Source organism: Zootermopsis nevadensis, unplaced genomic scaffold (genome assembly GCF_977971745.1).
Source record: "Zootermopsis nevadensis isolate Lab colony 2312 unplaced genomic scaffold, Znev_1.0 Znev_ptg000006l, whole genome shotgun sequence".
NCBI classification, from domain to species: domain Eukaryota; kingdom Metazoa; phylum Arthropoda; class Insecta; order Blattodea; family Termopsidae; genus Zootermopsis; species Zootermopsis nevadensis.
In genome coordinates this window covers 13,635,266-13,657,251 of record NW_028259138.1, presented here as the reverse complement: position 1 = coordinate 13,657,251, position 21,986 = coordinate 13,635,266, and the positions used below count along the sequence as shown (strand labels likewise).

At 37.8% G+C, this 21,986-nt stretch overlaps 1 protein-coding gene across 8 annotated transcripts in view; it reads left to right on the top strand.

The window, feature by feature from the left end:
- Window positions 1-21,986, top strand: part of LOC110831140 (cell adhesion molecule Dscam2) — a 211,673-nt gene that overhangs the window by 138,914 nt on the left and 50,773 nt on the right. For all 8 annotated transcript variants that reach the window (XM_087343758.1, XM_087343753.1, XM_087343755.1 and 5 more), the window contains exons 4-6: window positions 1,929-2,078; window positions 15,855-15,972; window positions 21,045-21,493. In XM_087343758.1, the coding sequence (XP_087199884.1) occupies window positions 1,929-2,078; window positions 15,855-15,972; window positions 21,045-21,493 (717 nt within the window). The remainder of the gene's footprint in view (window positions 1-1,928; window positions 2,079-15,854; window positions 15,973-21,044; window positions 21,494-21,986) is intronic.

The following is a 21,986-nucleotide window of genomic DNA, read 5'->3' as shown; positions in this document are numbered from 1 at the left end:
ACTTAAGCGTTGCAGTTCAGCGTCCTAATTTACCGCAGGTGTTTGTCTTGTACGTCTTAGAAGTTTTTGTCGTCGTGAAACGTCTTTTCCTTCGCCCGTATTTGCATTCCAAGGTGCTGTATTTTACATAGAAAAAACTTTTTTACTCAACGAGCAACTGAGTATAATAATAGAAAGGAATACCTCAATTTTTTTTAACATTATGGAACAACTAAACTTCAAGTCTTGCATTTTCTTTCACAATATTTGCTGTATATCATAAAATTTATCCCAAGATTTCTCTCATATTCTCATTATCTTTAAGACTACTTTCTTCCCCTCTGCAAACACGTTCGGAACCAACTATCGCTTACCTATAAAGTTTTCCTCTGTCTTGTTTGCATACAATAAAGTTGTGAGCTCCTGCCTCGGCTCCCCCCCCCCCCCCGAAATGTCTCAACATCCTTTTATGTCGTAAGACTTGATAATAAATACCCCAGAGTGTTTGTTGTTTCTCAACATTTTATGGTAATAAAAATTAATGATACACATTCATAATAGCTTGTTACAAAACACGTCCGTTAAAACAGTTTAATTTGTACTTGCTAATTTCTGTTGTGAAGAAACAAGGTCGCTTTTCCCGAAGTTCATTAGAGTCTTTCTTAGGAACTAACGAAATTTCCTGTGGAAGGATTGAAAGATGTATCTCGACGCCGAATCAATTTCTGACGTTGGGTCAAATAATTACTATGAGGATAAATGCCACGGACGAGTCGAATACGAAAGATTGAATTAATTATTCGAACACTTTACATTACTCTACGAGTAGCAGATTGATGTAGAGTGTAGTTGCAGGAGTTTCAAAAAGGTACCAAGGAAATTTGCATAAACTTTAGCTGTGATAGCACATCCTCTGACGGAATTGTAACTACTTACTTAGTGAATGCAAGATAAGTAATTGCTTCTGTGATAGATCACTGTTATTTAGATTGATAGACGGTGTAAAAAATCTAATCGGATATTAGGACAAATAATTAGGTAGAGACGTCGTGGAATATAGTAATAGAATTAAATCATTTGGTATCTCATTAGTTGACCAATGGTTTTTCCATGTAGTTCATATTGAATTTGAGGTGAAAGGGTCACTGGAATTATTTTCTTGGAACATTCGTCATATATTATTTCATCACTCTTACAGTCATTACAATAAAACCATCTGCAGTTACTGTCACCGAATTGTTACATTCAGGCATGCATTCAGATGTTTATATCTATCTTCATCTAATTCGTAGTTCAGTGTATTATAAAAGGGCACCCCCGTTAATAAGTTCGTATTAATATTTCTGGGTTAAAAGTGGGGGAAGATATACCGAACTTAAAATGTCACATAATGCAGATGAAATTTGGTGAAGATTAAGGTGGAAAATAAATCTTTTATTGCATTGCTCGAAATGTTAAATGTTGGCAGAAATTTAAATACTAACATTTAAGGTTAATATGTGATTTGAAGTTCTAACGACAGTGAAAATGTCGACGTTGATCTTCTAGGTTGTGACACCTTGTTGACTTGAACCCTGATGACTGAGGCAGTACATTCCTCCGAAACGTTGGTACACATCTACAAGTCCACAAAACGTCACAACCCAAAATGTCACCATATACCTATAAGGCTTATCTTAATTAGCTTATTTTTAATTAAATATCCACCTTAAGTTGTTTCTACTGTTAAAATCAGTGGATCTGCGTTTTTAAATTATTCCCCGAATCCAAACGTGCTTAAAATTGGATAATTTTCAAAAAGTTTGTATGAAACATCGTTTAATTAACGTTCGGTATAATTAATATGATGACATGAACGCACAAATCATGTATCAAGTCATACCGCCAGAGTACAATAAGATTTAGAACATTCTAGAGAATGTTATGTTCCACTTGTCTGTCTTTTGCAGATGGAAAATATCACATGCTGCCTTCTGGCGAGCTGATGATCCTCAATGTCACCGCCAGCGACGCAATGCGATCATATCGGTGCAGAACTCACCATCAGCTGACTCAAGAGGTTGTAGTGAGCCGAAACGTCGGGCGCATCCAGCTCACAGGTGAGTGGGCAAAGTAGAATTTTAGAAGTTCCCTGATTTACCACCGTTCCTGTTCAAAATGTGGCGTGGACGTGGTTTCGGTTGACACAGATCTGGTCATGATGAGATGGCGGCTAAACTGGTCTATCTAGTCTCTGGCTGGCAGCTTATCTCTTTCACAGACTGCATAGCCGTCACGTCTGTCTGTCTGTCTGTATCACGTAGAGCGACGTGACTCGGAAATTGCTATTTATCTCGCAAATACGGCCTGCTGGACCCGATGGAGATAACATCATCATGATACTTTTGTTTATTATGTGTTTCAGTTTAATGCAAGGTTAGAATGTAATCTGTGTTTTAGCAGACCTGCCATTTTAATTTCGTTGGATATACTCTAGCAGTTCTTAAAATATTTTTAAAGATTTGTGTGTAAAATGTTGTATTTAGTTATATTATGAAATGTGTTATTCATCCATCAGTTTTAATTTAAAAAATAAATCTGAAAGTAATAAGTAGATACCATAATCCGACTGAAAATATTCAGTTGTTTTCTGACGGATAACAGCACTCATCTTTCATTCTTTTCGTTGGCTTAGCTCAAGCGAAATTTGAGGTAGATGGGCTCGATCATATTTACAGAATGAATGTTTGTGTGCATAATTATCGCCAGGGATTCTACCTAAGAGGTCATCCCGCGTAGATAAAATCTCTTAAGAGTTCTTGAAAATGATTCGTAAAATTGGGTGGACCTTAAATATTCGGGTAAATTCGCTTTGGAAAAAGAATCATGATTTAATCTAACTCATTATTTTATTGTTAAATTCGGCTAACTTTAATACGCTGACAATTTTAAATTCCAGTAGACTTAAAGAACTAGTCTTGACAACGAAGATGGCTATCTTCGGGGCCTCCGAAACGTTGATAAACTTCTATCAGCTTACACGACGCTACAGTTCAGAAGACAGCCACAAATTCAAATCGTGGAATGTATAATTCTGTAATATCGCTGTTGTGATTACTGTAATTTTGTTAATTTATTTTTGTTAAAGAGTTGCAATACGTTTTAAAGAGCTGTATGTGGGCATTAAGTTCTGTTTCGAGCTAGACAGAACTACTGAGGAAAACTACGGCACGTTAGAACTTATTTCTGGAAAGAGGATTATGAACGGAATTCAAACTTTTGAGTGTTTTTTTTTAAAGTTTACAAGTGGAATTACTTCTGTTGAAGACGCTGACCGTACTGGGCGTTGTTCGTCATTGATGAAATTGTTCGTCCCACAGGGACAAACTACGTCCTGTGTCAAGATTTCTACACACGTATTTTACGAGATGTGGAGGAGGGGATGAAAAGATTCTCAGAAATGGCGCACTGGAGATTTATTTTTCCACCACGACAATGCTCGTACAGGACTGTCTGCCCACAAACCGCATAACCTTTCTCTCTGACCCCCCCCCCCCCCCATTGCGACTTTTATCTGTTTCCAAAACTGAAGTCAGTTACTTAACCCAGTTAGTACCTGCTCACTTGCGGAGTTCAAAATACGGTACCTACAAAAATTCTTCCAGTACTGGCATAAACGCGCAAGGTTCAGGAACCACATACTTGCAAGAGGTCAATTGGTAGAGTCGCTAAATTCTAAAATTATACCGAGAAAGTTCCATCACATATTGTATATTTTCGGAAGAATATGTTAACTCTATTATTGATTTATTTAGCAAGTAAAAGATTTGGTGGCTATTTAAATGTTTGAAATTAATTAATATCAACACTTTGGTATTCTGTGCACTATCGATACGTGTATACGTAACAGGAAATTTGTAGTAATTCAGTCATTCTGTGGAATGTCAAGAGATTTAAGATAGGTAATTATAGAACCAACTTAACCTAATCTAACAAATCCTGTCTTAACCTAACATTAGCTAAGCTATCCTCACCTGAAATGTGTGAGGTATTGAAAACAATTCAGGTAGGAATAATCACAGATTTGTTTTCAACTTGTAAGCCTTTTTAGTATTATAATGTAACGTCTAAGTGAAATCTGAAACTAAAGAAAATTTCCTCTGTTTGTCTTAGGGTCCAATGTCGTTTTTTTACAATACTTTGAAAGCATCATACATAAATAATTTTTCAATAATATTCCGTCCATGTTTGAAAATCACTGTTGAGTGCTAAGAATAACAATTGAGGGACGCAACTCGGCTAAGACCGAGTTTCAAAAATCTGTGTAGCCTTTTCCTGCGTCCATGTAACCGTTAAAAATGATATGTTAATGCCTGAGCGGACCGCATGATAAATGTAGGCGAACGTATATCAGACTCATGGAAAGTTGAACATCGCTTTAAAATCCATGAATTCACTTGATTTTCGCTTACGTTTTGTACGTACGTGTTTAATGCGAGAACTTGTATATACGAAAGTGTTTATAAAAGCTTTTTTGGCTGTGTGCATCAAGCCATATCACAGTCTGTATGAACTGCTGTGTGTTATGCAGTTATATAATCATATAATTCTAGTATACGAAAACCTGTAAATTTATATATTTTACATATTTCATAAAAAAAATGTAACACGTTTATTGTTCCTTATTCGTTACTGCTGATTTCAATTCCATAAACGTGGCACCATTTTCAGAGCTCAGTTTATTAGGTACATTTTCGATATGAGCAGTGAAACAAATGTATTTTACCATATCTCAGTATTTTAGAATTGAAGACTTTCATACCAGCATGGAAATATATTGACAGTGGGAGGCATCTCACTTTGTAGAATAATTTGTGGGTTTCTTTCTTGTGGTCAGCCATTTTGAGTGCCGTTTAGATTATGGTTTTTGTTTAATTTTAACCGTCTAATCACAATAAAATATTTTAATATTTAATAAAATATTTTATTGTGATTAGACGGTTAAAATTAAACAATTATAATCATCACAATATGACGCAACATTATCATCTCATTATGGTTTTTGTTTATAAATGTCCTCGTTGTTATTCGTCGAGTAGTATGGTAGTACGCTTAAAATTATTCATTGTTTGCACTTTTTCCATCGTCCTTATTTAAAATAAGAAACCACGACGTTTCGGATTTATAATTGAATTAGTATGGAAGTGTTGTAATAAGTGTATTTTGACGATTACAAGAAACAAACTCTGTAAGACACCTCGTAATTGCGAATAATTTGTGCTTTATTGATAAAATATGGCAAAAAGAAAGACTTGTGGAGAGTTTACGACCGAAGCCTATTTTATGCGGGTTGTCGTAATTTGCCTCGAGGATTGCAGAAAAGTGACTCAACAAAATTAAGCCTCCCACCGTGATGTCACCCAGTGACGTTATGAGCTGCCATATTCCTGTCTTGCATTCATTCCACGATACGACTATAAACCTTATCGTCACATTTCTTCAGAACTGTTTCTTTTGATTGAGTTGTGTCTGAAAATGCCTGTATAAAGTCTTGGTAGGATACTTTCTGTTCATATTGTAACGTATTCGAGAACGTGGCAGATAAATCTTTGTCTGAAATATTTAGTGCAAGGGATCTGTTAACAGTTTCACAGAAATGAACAATTCACATTTCGCGTGCCCGCTGACGTCGGTAATGCGAAAAATGTTTCTAACAAGTAGAGCTCATATTTTTTCCTGACTGATTCCATGAGTAAGAGCTTATTGCATTCTGTGTTCCGTTTTGCTTGGCCAGACGCAGCGAATCCACCACTCCACTTGGTAATGAAATCCACTCGACCAGATCAAACGAAACGAGATGTGAAACTTCATTTGCATCGGTCAACATTTACGTGTGCTGGTACTTCGACTCTTACGGTCCTGAAGGGTTGGAAAGGCAGGGGGTGGGGGTGGGGGGTGCTGCCTCATCTCATGGCGGGGCTGTGTAAATATCACGGCAGGAGAGGGTTGCTAGGGGATCGGATAGGAGCGGATCAGAGATGATAGAAGTGGTGAGAGAGATGAAGACGAGGCTCTTGGTACCGGGATGGAGAGAATGTACGAAAAATAAATCAAGAACCAAAAGTAAACGAAACGAAGAGACCGATGAATGGAAGTAGAGCGAACGGAGTGTCTGTCTGTAACACGTGATTGGGAAATGCAATCATAAAATTGTAATTCCACATGGTATAAAATAACAAATAAAAATTGGGTGACTTTATTTATATTAGTATCACTTATTTTGCCGCTTAATGCAATGGCGTAACTAAGAAATAGATATTGCTGTTTATTTTATGATAAATAGCGCTGTGTTATTTGCATGATGACGTCAGGTAAGAAATCGCTAACAGGTTCTGAATTATCGGATGGGTGAAGAGAGGAGTAGCGTTGATCTACTTTAGAGGACAGTAGGAATTTTGCTTCAGTGAACCGTGAAATCATTATTCGGTCTTTCTTCCGATTTTGGAAGAAATTGCCTCTCAAATTCCGCTAAGTTCTGCAAACGTCTAGATATCGTTTACACATTTGAAGTTTTCACGGTTTCGTAAATGTTGTTTGTGTGGTATTTTTTGGCTGTGACACCGTCCGGTCTTGTAGGTTGAAACGATATGGCCATTACTTGTGGTAAAACCATTACGACAATTTCTACATTCTGCTGGAATCAGCGTCATTGAGTGTTTATGAACTCACAATGTGACACAGTGTCGTTGAATTAAACCTTATGTACATCGAAAATAATATGGTGACGGGCGAATTTTTATCACCATAACCGACCACAATCGCCATAATTTTATGGACTGAATTTCTGTAGTTACTAAGATTTTATTGGTAGAAATAATAGTACTCAGGATCAAGACCAACAGGCCTGTTCCAATTCAGAATTAATCCTGAAACATTGTATCGTTTATGCATTATGGATTTACTGTAAACATCATCCTAATTACATCTGTCAGTAAGTTCTGAGGCAATGAATTTACGCATCATAGATCCTCCACATGTCCAGTATAACACAGCACAAAGTCTTGTTGAGAGCATTAGTTACTTGCATGCAGTCCATACCAAGTTTCAGCATATCACATGATCCCTGAATTAAGGCCAATATAATTCAGTCAGTGATCCTACAGAATTATATGCACAATATATGTGTATATAATATTATATTATTTTTTAATTTTATATATTATAAGATGCACCTCCGTTATTTTTTATCATAAAAATTGCTTAGGGAGTTCGGTAATAAGAGAATTGTTTCTGGAAGGTAAAGTAAATGAAATGTTATAATTTGGTTCTTGTAACTTCTTCGTGGGTACAATCTCTCATTTGTCTCTATTTCCCGGGGAAAATTCTGAGATCTAGCAAACCGAGAGAACACTTCATTTCACGTTTCTAGGGGCTGACGACATTATTCACCACAACCGGTTCTGACATCCCCTCGAGGTCGTATAAACTACATACAATTACACAGAAACAAATGTGGTCGATAGTGCGATATGCCATGAGTGTCACAACACTTAAACACGAGAGCCTTGAAACTGACAGTTCGTTATAATTCCGGCGTTTTTAAACTTCTGTACATGATCAGACACGAAAGTGCGTCACTGTCATTTCTGACAAGATAATGTTGCCTTTACTCTTGGCACTTGGATTAATCTGTCGACGTCAGAAGTGATGCGAAAAGTAGCAATTGAAATTGGGCGTGTAATTTATGATAAACTCACCAGCCGGATTTGTTGTAAAGTGTATATTGCTACTTCACAGTAAATACTTGTCTTTCCTTTGTGTAACTTGGGAGAACGCACAAGAGTTTCATCAATACGACAAGCCCAGTTTATTTTATTTTAAATGAAATGACAATTTTAAACAAAATACAGTAAATCCTCTTCCAACGAGGGAGATTACGTTCTTGGGATATGGAGACGCCACTGTATAAAGTCAAAGTAGATTAATAATAAAATTTTAAACATGTCTTATCGGAAAGTTAAGCTTTATTGTAAAATATTTCAGGTGAGTTTGACTTTAAATTAAAACACTAAAGCAATGTTAAGGTATTATATACAATATTAGCACTGATTTAAGCATTAACTCAGATGCAAATGTTGGTGGTTCGCAATCATCACGAGGAAGGCTGGGGTATTTAGCTTTTTAAATAGTAGCGGAGTTTTTCCTAACCGTTACAGCCTCTTTGACTGTCCGAGTATATTCGAAATTTTCGCAAAAGGTAAATAATTGCTCCCATTTATTTTCACGTACAGCGAAACTAAGATTTCACTCAACTCCATGTAATATAATCCTTCGTGGAAAGTTAATACTACTTAAATAGGCACTTGTAAATTCACTGCCACTTATGGAGACCGAAAACTAATTTCCATGCTTACAAGATCTTGCCAGCGGCCCTTAATCTGAGTAATATGAGTCCAGTCCAAACTATCTCGTCCTAGTTATTTATTATTCATGTTAATGCTGTCTTCCCATCTACATCTAGGTCCCAGCGACTCTTTCCTTCAGGTTTTGTAACAACCGTTTCACGTGCTTGCCACGTTTTTCGTTTTTATAATCCGCCTCGATTTTATAACCCTGTTAATACGTAATCGAGAATACGAACTGTGGACAGAGAACTCTTTTCGTCGAAATCCTTCGTCATGGTTCAATATTTACTGACCATATGAATGCGGTTTAGTTCAATTCCAGTTGGCCTGTGAGTTTCTTGTACTCAATGTATCCAACGTAGCGCAACCTATCTGGCCCATTTCGTACTAGACATTCATTGACGGTCTACTGTATGAATTCGCAGTTTCCATTACGCCACCGTCTAAAATGTAAATCTGTGAACAAAAAAAGTTTGAGGCTTCTTTGCTGGAATGTTCTGTGTGTCAGAGTACATTGCAATGAGCAGAGACGTAATGTGGTTGTTACAGTACGAGCCGTGGGCGTGTTTTCCCAGAATTTTGGGCTGTATAAATATGTCTGTGTTGTTTTTAGTTCCGTTTCTAAATTGCCTCAAGCTTTGCTGGGCCTTCAAATGGATATTTAACCGGCAGCAATTAGTTACAGGACCATCTCGTTGCTATGGCCACTCACGTTCCGAGAATTAGCTCGCTAGATTCGTCTGTTTCTTTTATTTTAATTGTACGTGATTTGTTTGAACTCACTTAACAGCTGCAGTACGTCTGTTTACATAATGAGATTTCAGATGTACACGATTTCTAGAATGGAGATAACAGTCTTCTTGTATGTTTCTCCCTGCAATCTTGTAGAAATTGACCGACGTTTCGGAGGTCCTTAATTCCACCATCATCAGTGCGATGTTTTAACTCGGTAAACCCTAACTTCGCACATTTATACTCAACTGCATTATAAACATTTACAGAATGCAATGTAACAAGAGACTCTTTGCTTGCCAATGACGTATTAAGAACTACGCGTAGTTATTTTGAATGCTGAAACAGTGTTTTGCGTGTTAACGATCAACTATTGTTATTCCGAACAGTGTGATTTTCCAGCTTTCGCAAGTCTGATCGCAAAACTTATATTTTTTCCGATAATTTAGGTGACGTTTGCTTTCGAATGGCAATCATAAAAAGTGTTTCGGGTCGCTCACAATTTATATCACCCTTCAGAATTCCGTATATAATTATGTATTTACGTGTATGACATATATTTTATATGTCTGTCTATTTGGACAAGTTTATCGTCCATAAATGTCATTCTCGGCAGACAGTGTGATTTAAGAGTGATACTTCGACATCGCGTAAGAATTTCGTTTCTGAACCGTTGGACGTGTGGGTTGTTGCTGTTATAATTATTATTATATGAAAGATATATGGACCTAAATTAAATTTGGTTGGTAAAATTATATAATATGTGTATAATATTTGAACAGCGATGTTTAAGAAAGAAAACCCGCTTGTGAATAAAAATTAATTTACCATTTGGACCACTGTTGCTGCTGGCTGAATCTAATTATTTTGCAAAGCAAAGCTCAACCGATAATCATTGCCGTGGATTGCACTCACGTTTAGCTTTGTATTTTTAAGATGGTATAAGCTGTTGTCCAGTGACTCAGTATTTTGAACTATTAACTTACGGAAAAAAGATAGGCACAGATTTCTGTCCGAGGCCTCATCTCTACCGGCCTACGTAGCTGCAAAGTCAAAACGTGTTCTGTCTTGCAACATGCGAACAGGAAAAATATAATATTTTAGTTTAAAATGTCGAAAATGTTCTAACACGTTATTATAACAATAATGTATAGAAACACCAAAGCCAGTTACATTGTACAAATTACAATTTTTATCACGAGCTGTCATTGTATCTTGTGGTATCTTTATGTTGTTCTGGTGGGATCTCCATGCCATTTTCGTTCGTCCCATATACACTATAGTCTGTATGGTATTTGGGCTCGTAGATTCGCTATTGTCGCAGAAAGGCTGAAAGCCATTTTATAGCCCCACTGTGACAACGGTGGGATTTTCGTCTCGGGGTTAAAGTTTTTGTCCTGCATTTCTGTGCTTCCTGTAGTGAACGAGGAAAAATCTCGAAACATATAGATCCGTGTTTAATTTGGAATGCAGAAGGAAGCATTTTAAAAATCACTTTAATTCATATTCGTCCCCTATATAGGTTTACAGATAATGAAAAATATCTGCTCGCTTCTCATAAATGAGAAATAAAATAGTTTTAACTGAGTTATGAGTTCAGTGTAGGGAGATATATGCCCTATGCTGTTGATTGTGACATTCGTGGTAGATCACAGACCTCTTTGCGGTTCTCTTAAGAATGTTAAATTGTATAAGTGACCTGCTTTTAGTAGCAGTCAATTTTGGTATGTCGAATTTTATATCGACTGTTTAAATTGACGAGGTTACGAGCCTCATGGGAGATCTGAAGACTTACACACGCAACACATTTATTTGAACTTTTTTCTTCGTGTTCGACAGGCGATCGAAGATGCAAAGATGGATGCCAGTCTATAGGAGACCGGTGAGGGAAAATCATCCATATGTAACTTTGAAGGAAAAAGTTTTTAATACATTTAATGTGTGATATTCAATTTTTTTTGGTACATAAGGTGGCTTACAGATCGTTTGCCAATTCTTTCCCGCTCGGTATTTTAGGATGTATAACTGAACTAAATTCTAGAGAAAACACGTATCTCAGTTTGTCGCAGTCACAGTAAATCCATGGTTTATCTCAATAATCTCAGTAATATATTTGGCTCTAACCAAAATTCTTATACCTACAGTTATAGTCTGTCAAAACACCCATGTCGACATTAATCTTCGTGGTTGTCTCACATCGTTCGTCTGCATTAGTTACAATCCAGAACCATTTTTTTTATGAAATGATAATCAGAACTGACGAAAAACAAATGCCCGAAAATACAAAACTTTGATAAAGTATTTATTTATGACGTAGGTAAGAAATTTAAAATATTTTCAATGTTCACATGTTTTCAAAGTTGTTCGAAGTATGCCGTGAAAAATACAAGGTACACCGGGTTCAGTTCCTGCTCTAGGCATGGATGTCCGTCCGCGGATTTCTGCCGTTCACTGTGAAGTCTGACGTTGAAGAGTCCCCTACACCGCGAATGATGTGGTTCAAAAGAGACAGATGTCCAGATCGTACCTACGAGATTATATGGTGTTTGTGGAGGATGAAATGGAAACTATTCGAGAGAAATCTTTTGTGGTATATTTTATGTTCATGTGCATACATTTCGTTATATGAAACGAGAGAATTTAAGCAGAGATAAAGCTGAGGACAGAATATGCGTGGGTTTAAACTCAAACGAACATCTTATTGTGTAGGTTTTGTGATTCATTTCGCCAGTCATTAGCTGGAGTTAATACCCATTAGAGCGAGCGGTTTGATTGAAATGCCGGTGAATCAGGATTATAAACCTTCTGCTTGTTAATCGTAAAACGAGAGTCGCGTGGCGTAAGAGTGTACAGTACACGCTTAATGAGCCCGTTTAGCAGAAGAAAATATAAACTCTGGGAACAAACAAATCTGAACTAGGACAGATCCTGTTTACTTCGGGATGGTCCTAGATTCTATTTTGTCCCTTATAATACACGTTAAATTCACGTGCTCGGATTTCCGAGAATCCAGAGCCGGGCTACATTCTGAATGAATAAACACTCGCTGCCTAATTCTTCACTATTCGCTGTTATTAATACGCAATGAGAGAAAAATGTATGGAATTTGTTCAGAAAAAAATTCAAAATCTTGCTGTAACAGAGCTTTAAATTAATAGAATAGAGTGAATCTTACTTAATCACAGTCTAAACTCCGTTTGTGTATTCGTTCCAAAGTTTTGGTTTGTTTTTGTTCGCTGTAAATTAAAATTGATTGGGTTCCACGGTCCGTTTTGTAGCTTTCTCTAATATCAAATCAAAATCTATGTATCCTTTCTAGTTCTGTTTTATTCGGACGGACGGATGGACGGAGAAGTTTTGATATGTTTCCCGCAGGGTTTGAACGCGCCTGAAATGCATTTAGTGAAACGAGAATTTGTTCAACGGAGAAGTGATAAAATAAATATATTTTACGAGTAAAATATTTTTTATGAAATATATTATGACGAAGTTATGAAATTTGGAATTACTAGCGATTATGCGTGTTACATAAAATTGAGTCAAAAGGGTGTTTTACATCCGAGCATATGTCATGCTAATACATTTAAAGACAATATTTCGGTTGTGTTTTAATGTTTTATTAAATTTGAGAATATTTAATTAAATATTCATTCATTTATATAATTGCAAATAAAAATCTGCAGATTGCATTATAGGTCATAGAGCAGAATAAACTGAAATTTACATGCATGTGTTTAGTGTAGACAATTATATTGATCCTCTAGTTATAGAGAAAACCATGTTTAGGTGTACTACCTGCAGCCTTCGGACAGGATAAATTTTCTTTTCTGAATATCTTTGCCAATGGCATTTATTTCTGTTCTTCTTTGGAGTTTTCCATCGTCTCTTGCATAATACTTTTTTAAAGAAAATCCTTTGAAAACCGTAACATTTCAAAAGACGGATATTTCTCCGTCTCCATATAAAAAATAAAGCCTACTTTGTTGGATCAGGTTGAGACAACTATTTCTGATCTGTGATCCATAATAGCTGGGCCCATCGAATCGAACAGAGTAGGTCTCTCTCTCTCTCTCTCCCTCTCTCTCTCTTCCTCTCTCTTTCTCTCTCCCCCTCCCTCTATCCCTCCCTCCCTCCTGAAGACGAAGTTGTGCCCTTCAAAACGTTACACCGGTTTTAGATTTAAAAAAAAAAAGACTTGACTGACGGTGGATAGAGTACAAAACAATGAAGACGATACTGACAAAATTTTACGATCGATTTACGACACAAAAACTTTCGACTTCCGACCGAACGTTTCAATCTTGAAGCTACGTAATCGGAAACTTCCCGATCAATATTTTGGCCTCGTAATCTAGATCTCTCTAAAATCCTCCGGATAAATAATCAGATTGTATACCATAGTAGATCATAATTATCCCACCATTCCTCATTTTTTCATTGGATGCGGCGTTTCTAAACAAAGCAAGAAACATTTTTGTTTCGAAGGATGTTCGAAATTAGTTCAAAAACAAGATCGGGAAGGAGTTAACCTGTGTTTTGTGGTTAGTGTCTGAGATACAGGGGCTGGAACTCGGTGAAGCTTTGACCTTTCTAAAACCTCTTTCTAACCTCAAGGAATAACCATGTCACGTTTGGTACAAATAGGTGTAATAGGTCTAGAGGTATAAGCTGACATCCATACGCGCGCGCAAAAGATTACGAGTCATGCGGTTTGCGTAATTCCCAGGAGGAATGATGTGAGAGGAGAACGGAGAAAATTGTACGGCGAGAAGCATCCTAACTTGTGCCATTCACCAAATTGCATATCATTCGTGTGATCAAATCATGAGGGCAGAGGTGATCGGGGCTTGGGGGGGGGGGGGGGGTAGGGGATATGATAACTGTGTACAAGATTTTGATTGGAAATCCTCAAAGGGACTGAATATCAAAATGGATGAACAGGAAGTGAAGCGTTGATTGGCTTTATCTTGATCAGGATAAATACTCGTAACTGGGACCTGTGAACATTTCAGTGATCTTTCGTGTTGATAAAAGCAGGGGAATTTCTTGACTAACTCAGCGGCTATTAGCTTCTTAAGAATGTCTCTGCTCAACGGAGTTACTTACTTACTTAAATTAACATCTGCTCAGAACACAGGCTTGTGTGAGATAGAAGGTTGTCACAGCTGCGAGTACGAAAATAACAGTCCTCTGGTTTGCAGCGCCGTGTAGTTTGGTAAACGTTTACCGACGTTTCGGAGGTTCTTATTGCCTCCAACATTGTCCCATTCGGTTCCAGTCCCTCTTTTTATCTTATTGCACAAAAGCAGGCCTAAAGCTCTTCACTAAACTGAATAATTAGACGACGAATATCTCTTAAATCACGTGAATCTATTTACAGTTAGTTGATACTTATTCAAAATGGCGAAACGTCGAACTGTGTATTTTAATGAATAAAGGCTTCGCTGTTATTAGACGTAATTGAATGGAAATTATATAAATACACATATATGTAGTATCTTTAATATTAAATTCAAAACTATACTGTAATATCAGTAATGTAACACAACAAAACGAGTCTGGTTTAAAACTGAGTATAAATTTTGGAAATTATTCATCTTTTTATCTTTGTTGTCTTCGCTGAAACAATTGAAGCATTTATTTTCCTACGTAGGATTTGAGGTTTTCACAGCGGTGACTGTGAAGTTTGCTGTCTTCTGGGTCGTTGCGCCGTGTAGTCTACTAGATTTCCTGTAGAATGGCCTCGTATGATAAGATTACGTTGACAGAATCTTAACTCGTTGTGGTAAAGTGGTCTTTAAATTCGTCGATAAAATGAAAATTTAAATGGTTCTGCATTTTTCGTAAATTCTCCGATATCACATGTAATCATAATCGCTTTATCGGTTCTCGAGTTTCGTTTGTCTGTACGGACTGACTGAGAGATTTTAACGGCCGTTTCCCCAGGGCTGAGAACTTTTCCTGTAAAAGTTAAAGCTACCGAGAGTCGTGTTAAAATTTGCTTCTATGTTTCGCGAGTAAAATGAATTTGTTTGATGTTGTAAAGTGAATATCCGAACTGAACTGTTTAGTGATTTTCGTGTTTTAAGAAATTATGATAGTCCTTGTAGATAGGGCTGATCGCTCATGCAAGGAGTTCTACCAATGTCCAAAAATAGATCAATCATAAACCTCCAAGAGAGGTAAAAACACAGACCCTGCAAATTCGGGACAAATGCGAATGAAGGAGAAAAAAATTATTATAGTGTCTGTGTGTTTGTGTAAATTGAAGGTATTTTTATTATAATTCATGATTCGCTGACGAAATTTTGAGATTATTTTATTGCAAAATTAATTAATTTTATCTAACTACGTTGTATTACAAACGTAAACCGAGCGGTTGGTTGAAGTACGTGTAGAAAAGCAAATGGCGTCTCTTCTCCGATGCTTATAAATTTACGTGCATTAGAACGCTAGCCTGGTAATCCTGGGGTCTCGGGTTCGATTCCCGGCGGTGCCCGAATTTATAACTTGTGTTGGGCAAGGCCGTGGTCTAGGCAACACGGAGTTTTCCTCCGTGGCATCCCAACAATTACTCCATTCACACACAGAAGAAGGCAATGGCAAACCACTTCTGGATCATCTGCCAAGAACGTATATGAAGAGGTCCCAGTCCGAGAAAAGGATGGAAGGATCCTGTTCATATGGACCTGTCGTCAGACAGAACACTAATAATAATAATAATAATAACTCTACATGTCAACTGTTTTCTTCAAATAGATATCCGAGGTCGGGTGCCTCCCGTTCTGAATGAGAGGCTGATGATCCTGACTGCGAAGGTCGACGAGACCATCGTAGTGCCGTGTGTGGCCTACGCCAACCCCCGGCCCCAGTACAGGTAAGTAAACACACACATCATTCCCTTAATGGATGTTAGGTTCCACGTGTAATATGTATGCATTTGTGCTTTGTACCTGTGTTATCACTGTAAAACTCTAGGACAATATGGTACCAAGATCATACTTAAATCGCAAAACCATTGCTCGGTTTTTGGGTTTCGGTATAGTTTTTTTTACAGCGTCGTTGATATTTTATGGCATAATTTTTGTTTGTGTGTCGAATGTATCGGTTTTTGTTTTCGCAGTTCGCTTAACGCCTAATTAATATGTTCTTTGTTTTGAATTTTTGATCAGTTTGAACACAGTCTGGTCAGTGTAAAATGTAAATAATATCGTCTGCATTTTGTTACATACGCCGCGTGCCCCGTATTTGATCGTAGGCTCCGCGGTATCGCCAGTTTTATAATTTGAATCTGTTTTCCCTTAATATTTCCACTCGTCTTTAAAACTTCTTAAGTGTAATTAGGCGCATTATTTTGAATAAAGGGTCCCACCATCTTCGAGAATGTAAGTGAAGTGAGAGCCTCACTCGGCTTAAGGACCGTGTAGTGCCTACCGGCGTCTGTTCTGTCCATGCCTTTTGTAGAGACGTGTGTGTGCGCCCTGCGGCCATTATAGTGAAGTGATTCTAGAAACGCAAATGCCTTGAAAGAGAGACTTCAAACACTTCAAAAGACCACAGAGACGTTTTGTGTAATAGGTAGCTATATTACGTATAACTAATACTGTGCGTGCGTATGGCTGCTTTGAGTATATTGTGTGTTGTTGCTTCATTTTGAAGCTGGCGCTTAGAATATAATGGAGTAATAGAATGTAATGTTTAAAAACTATGTACATGTTCAGAATTTAATTCAGCTGCAAATATTAATCTCTTATAATCCTCCCTTCTTTGTTTTCGGTTGTAAATTTTTCCGACATGAAACGAAATACACCCACGCGAAACGTTTTGGTACAAATGTACACCAGCTCAAAGTGATGATATAAGATAGCATGTGTTCGCGTATGGTAACAGTTCTGGCGTGTTGTTTCTGTGTTTTTAATTTCTGAATGATAACTTTTGATGCTTAAAGTCGGCGGGTCAGACGAGTTGGAACCCCGCAATATAAAATATTATCAGAATCAATCTCGATGTACGAGATGACACAGTGAAAATATCCGTGGTGTTTAATTATCTCGATATTTGAGAGGATTAAGTAAAGAATGCAAGGTTTAAAATTGTTTTATTAACCCGTATCGCTTTTGTTCGAAATATATTTTTGATTCCAATACAAATTAGCATCTTGTGCCCAGAGATAAGCACAGAAACTCGTGTAGATGTTTGTGTGAAATGCCCGCTCATGTTATCCGATTTTAACCGAAGCGGAAATTGTCGAGACACATTTTATTAAATCTCCCGGAAAACAAATTTATAAAAATCCGTTTAGTAATTATTGAGCTGTTAAATGCGGACAGACAGACTTGTGTAAAAACTGAGATCTGAGGTTCTCACTGCAGTGAATGTGTCCATTATGGGCGATATTTTTTACAAAGCAATGTGGTCTTGTCAGTAGTTACCAAACTTCCTCCGAAACGTCGGTAACCATCTGCAGGACTACGCGACTTCTCAATTCAGAGGACCAGAACGGACCGAATGACCTGAGTCGTCATCGAACAAAAGAATTTCCGAACTTTTGGTATGAAAGTCATTTGTAATATCAATAAAATAAATATTCAGATTTATGAATATGTCACGTGTTTATTCATTAGAAAACAGAGTAGCCTGTGTTAGGGTCGGAGGCTTTAGGTTGGGTCTGTCACGGGCAGGTTTGTGGAAATTTATAAATTGTAATTACGTACTTTTTATGGAACAGTCAGCACTCATTTTAAAATCGTGAGTGTCGACTACCATACGCTGTATATAAATTAATATTTGGTAGCCTGCACCACGGCAATACGACTTTCAATGTAATTTACTAATTGTGCTTAGCCAGGAAAATTGATGCTTAATTTTCAAAGCGTAATATAATTTCATTACGTGACCAATTTTTGCTGATCAATAGCTTTCTTTTCAATTGAATGCAATGCAATTTGCCGAACTACGCCGAATCGCATTCACCGGTTGATAAACGCATTCCGCCATGAATGTATCTTTATGTAGTCCGAAAGTTAACTAACATCTTCAGGTTTCTGAGCACAGTAAACCCAGAAAACACGTGCTAAAATTCACTTAATAATATTTTATCTTCCGAGTCTTCACTATTTTTTATGGAGTTCTTAAATTTTCACGTGAGCAATTGCTTGGACGGAAAGCGCCCATTTGAGATAAGTCGTAAACCTGTTATGTGAGATATGAACAGTTCGTTGATCAATTGGGCTGTTTTTACGCTCATTTCTTCCGCAAATTTACTGCGAATTCACTGAAGCATGTTTAATCCACTTTAATCAAACTTTAATCCCTTTTATTATTATATGAGTTTGACCCCTATTGCAATAAAAATATCGGAACTAAATTTGGACCGGAGCGTCTCGATATAACAAATATGTACTAACTGCAAAATGGAGAAAATTATATAAGTAAGACCCTCATTCTTTGTATTCTTTCCGTGGTACATTTAGGGAATATTAGATGATCGGTGCGTGTAGCACGCATGTGGAAATAATAATGAATACTATATTTTCATTGGTGATATTTTTAAATAGAGAAATCGTTTCTGAAGATAATTGTGTTGGACTAGCTTCTTGAAGGGCGTAATTTTGTTTTAACGGCGACAAGCCTTCGGGTTATTGTAAATCATACGATGACCTGAATAGTTATCAACTGCTAGGGTTTGTCCGTAGCTGTTATTGGGTGGAAGACAACAGTCAGTCAATCTACCCACCCCTTTAGTCATCACGTCCATCAGCATCATTAATGAACACTCAAACAAGTATATCGCATTCTATATTGACGTTTACGCCAATGATTGATTACATTTCTACGGTTTACGTTTGCATATTTAAACACAACTACGCACTCAGTTTGTCCATTAGGATTTTGTTTTATTTCTTGTATTTATTATTTACTCTCTAGTATATGTGAAAATCTGAAAAAAGTAATGAATAATTGACAGCTTTATAAATCGAACTCTTAACTAAATATTATGGTGTTCGGATCAAGGATGTTAAGATACGACATGAATACAACACGCATTGGAGAGATGGGAAATGCATGTAAGATCTTGTTTGTTGAGTACAGTCATACCTCGTTTTATTGCGTTTCGCAGATATTGATTTTTTTTCCCTTCAAATTAAGGTTTGTGGCAACCCTGCGTCGAGCAAGTCCATCGGCGCCATTTTTCCAACAGCACGTGCTCACTTCGTGTCTCTGTGTCACATTTTGGTAATTATCGCAATGTTTCTTTAGACCTAATGCTATTGCACGCTTAATAGACTACATTATAGTGTAAACATAACTTTTATATGCACTGGGAAACCAAGAAATTCGTGTGACTCGCTTTATTGCGGTGATCTGGAACCGAACCCGCAATATCTACGAGGTATGACTGTATAAGTTCCTCCACTCACCCCGTCATATCTCATGGGTCAAAATACGCCCTCGTTTTATATCCTTTTTATTATTTTTAATTTTATTCGTGTATTAGGTTAAGCTTTGCAGTTCCGCATTGCTAAAGGAAAAAATGCGTCGTCAATTTCTGGTACAGTATTTCTTTTTATGAACAGCGCTTTGAGCTATTAACGACGTACTTTCTGTCTGCATACAAAGTATTTCGAATCATTGTGGCATCCTCTGCATTACAGAACTAGCTCAATAGAAATCTTACAAAAGACGGATTTCTGATATTCTTTTAATCTCAGTTTAAAACTGGCTCGGACTCTAAAAGCCATCAGGCAGAGAGCGTCAAAGCGACTATAGTTTCATGCATGGATTCCGCCGTCGAAACACACGTGCCACGATACATTTCCCTTTTTATTGTTACCCCGTCAGCTGTCAACGGGATGAGGCGATGTGGTAACGGACAGCCAGCTCGGCTGACGTACGCAGAAATGTAACAACGTCGATTTTTTTTCCCAGTTTTCGTAGAATCGAATGTTTTATTTTATTTTGCCCCATTTTGAATTAATTGTACGATTGGCGTGCGTTCTTTGCGTTCGGTTGCACAAAGGGAATCCGGAACTGTGGGTTCGCCTGGCTGGCTGCAACCCGCCAAATTCGCCTCCAAGCTGTGCTGCCGTCTTTGAAATAAACGCGGTTTGGAATGGGAGGTGTCCACTAAAAGTGGTCGAGCGAATTCAATAGTTGTCTTCACTGGTAAGATGTGAACTTGATTTGTATCAGGGAAAAACGTAATAGAATTCTAACAATCCGTCTGCCTTGCAAAATGTGTTTTGGATACACCAGATTAAAATCTATATACGGGATCGTGTGATTTGTAACATTTATTTAGATTTCGATTGTATTCAAAACTAAACCCGAGGAAAACCTTGTCTTTAGTCAGCTTTATCAACAGTGGACTTCGAGACGACTATTATGAAGATGGCTATCTTTTAGGTGGTTGCACCGTGAAGTCTGGTAGTAGTTTATCGACGTTTCATAGGTACTTTCTGCCTCCGTTATCAGTACTAATCACCCCGAGGATTGAGGTATCAAATACCACTGAAACGTCCGTAGACTTCTACCAGACTCCACGGCTCAATAACCCAGAAGACGTATTTGCACATTTTTAATCCTCGTTTAAGGTCTCCTAACGAGTGAGTCCTTTTCTCTTACAGTGCAGTTCAAATGGTGAGTTCCGAAATACGTGGAAGGAAGTGGTTGTTGTCTGCAACAGCGTTTCCCAAAGTGAAATCTGTGGGCCCCCCGGGGGGGCAGTGACATGATTTTCGGGAATATAAGGCCGTAATTAGCCTGTATGTGTGTATGAAAATTGTTAATTTGAAAGCTGTCTTATGATAGCGTTGTTCGGGCCGTATTTTGACTGATGATGTACAGAATACGAAAGAATTTTAGACACTTCTGTTTGACAATCGGTGAGCGTAAGCCACGACGAGGCACTTCAACAAAACATTTAACCTGACGGCGTCCATATTGCAGATGGGTGTACCATCAGCAGAACGGACACGAGACTTCGCTGGACGGCACCGAGAGACACATCGTTCGCGATGGTACCCTCGTTATAACTACAGTCAGGGAGTCCGACGCTGGTACGTACCTCTGCAATGCCAGCAACAAGGAGGGAAGCGAGACCTTGGAGGTACAGCTTAGCGTCAGTTCGCCTCTGCAAGTCCTTGTCCATCCAAGTCGCCAGAGGGTCGACCTGGGGAAAAGCGCCACGTTTCGTTGCAGTATTTCTGGTTTCCCTCGTTCATCCATTCATTGGCTGAAGGACGGCCACCCCCTGCGGACCGGAGCTAGAATACGTCAGTCTTCAGACGACAGAGTTCATATATCGGCTGTGTCGAAAGAGGACCGGGGGATGTACCAATGTTTCGTCAAGAACCAGTTGGAAGTGGCTCAAGGATCCGCCGAACTTAGACTGGGAGGTGAGTGTTTGATGAAAATTTCGTGTTGTAATTTTTATTGTAATGTGACTGTTCCCATGTTTTAATGACTTGTATGTTCCTTCCCATGTGTGAGGGAATCTTAAGAAAAAAAAATATCTCGAGACGGTACAGACACTCAAGACTTAACAAACGTGATTTGAGGTTCTTGATTATAACGATGTTGTTCTTCCGGGTTATGACACCCCCCCCCCCCATAAAAACTCCCCGCTTCCCAGCACCGCCATTTAAGCCCTGAAGATGAAGGCAGTGTGTTTCTCCGAATCGTTGTTATGTTCATACGAGTCTATATTGAAGTCACAACTCAAAAGACCAACATCGTAATATGAATACAATTTTGTGACTCTAATTTAAACAAAAATAAATTATTTCAACATTATTTCCAAATGTTTAAATCCTGGGTATAAAACAATCTCAGATTTATACCGGATATAAAAAAAATATCACTTGAACTGTCTGGTACCAGAGATATGTA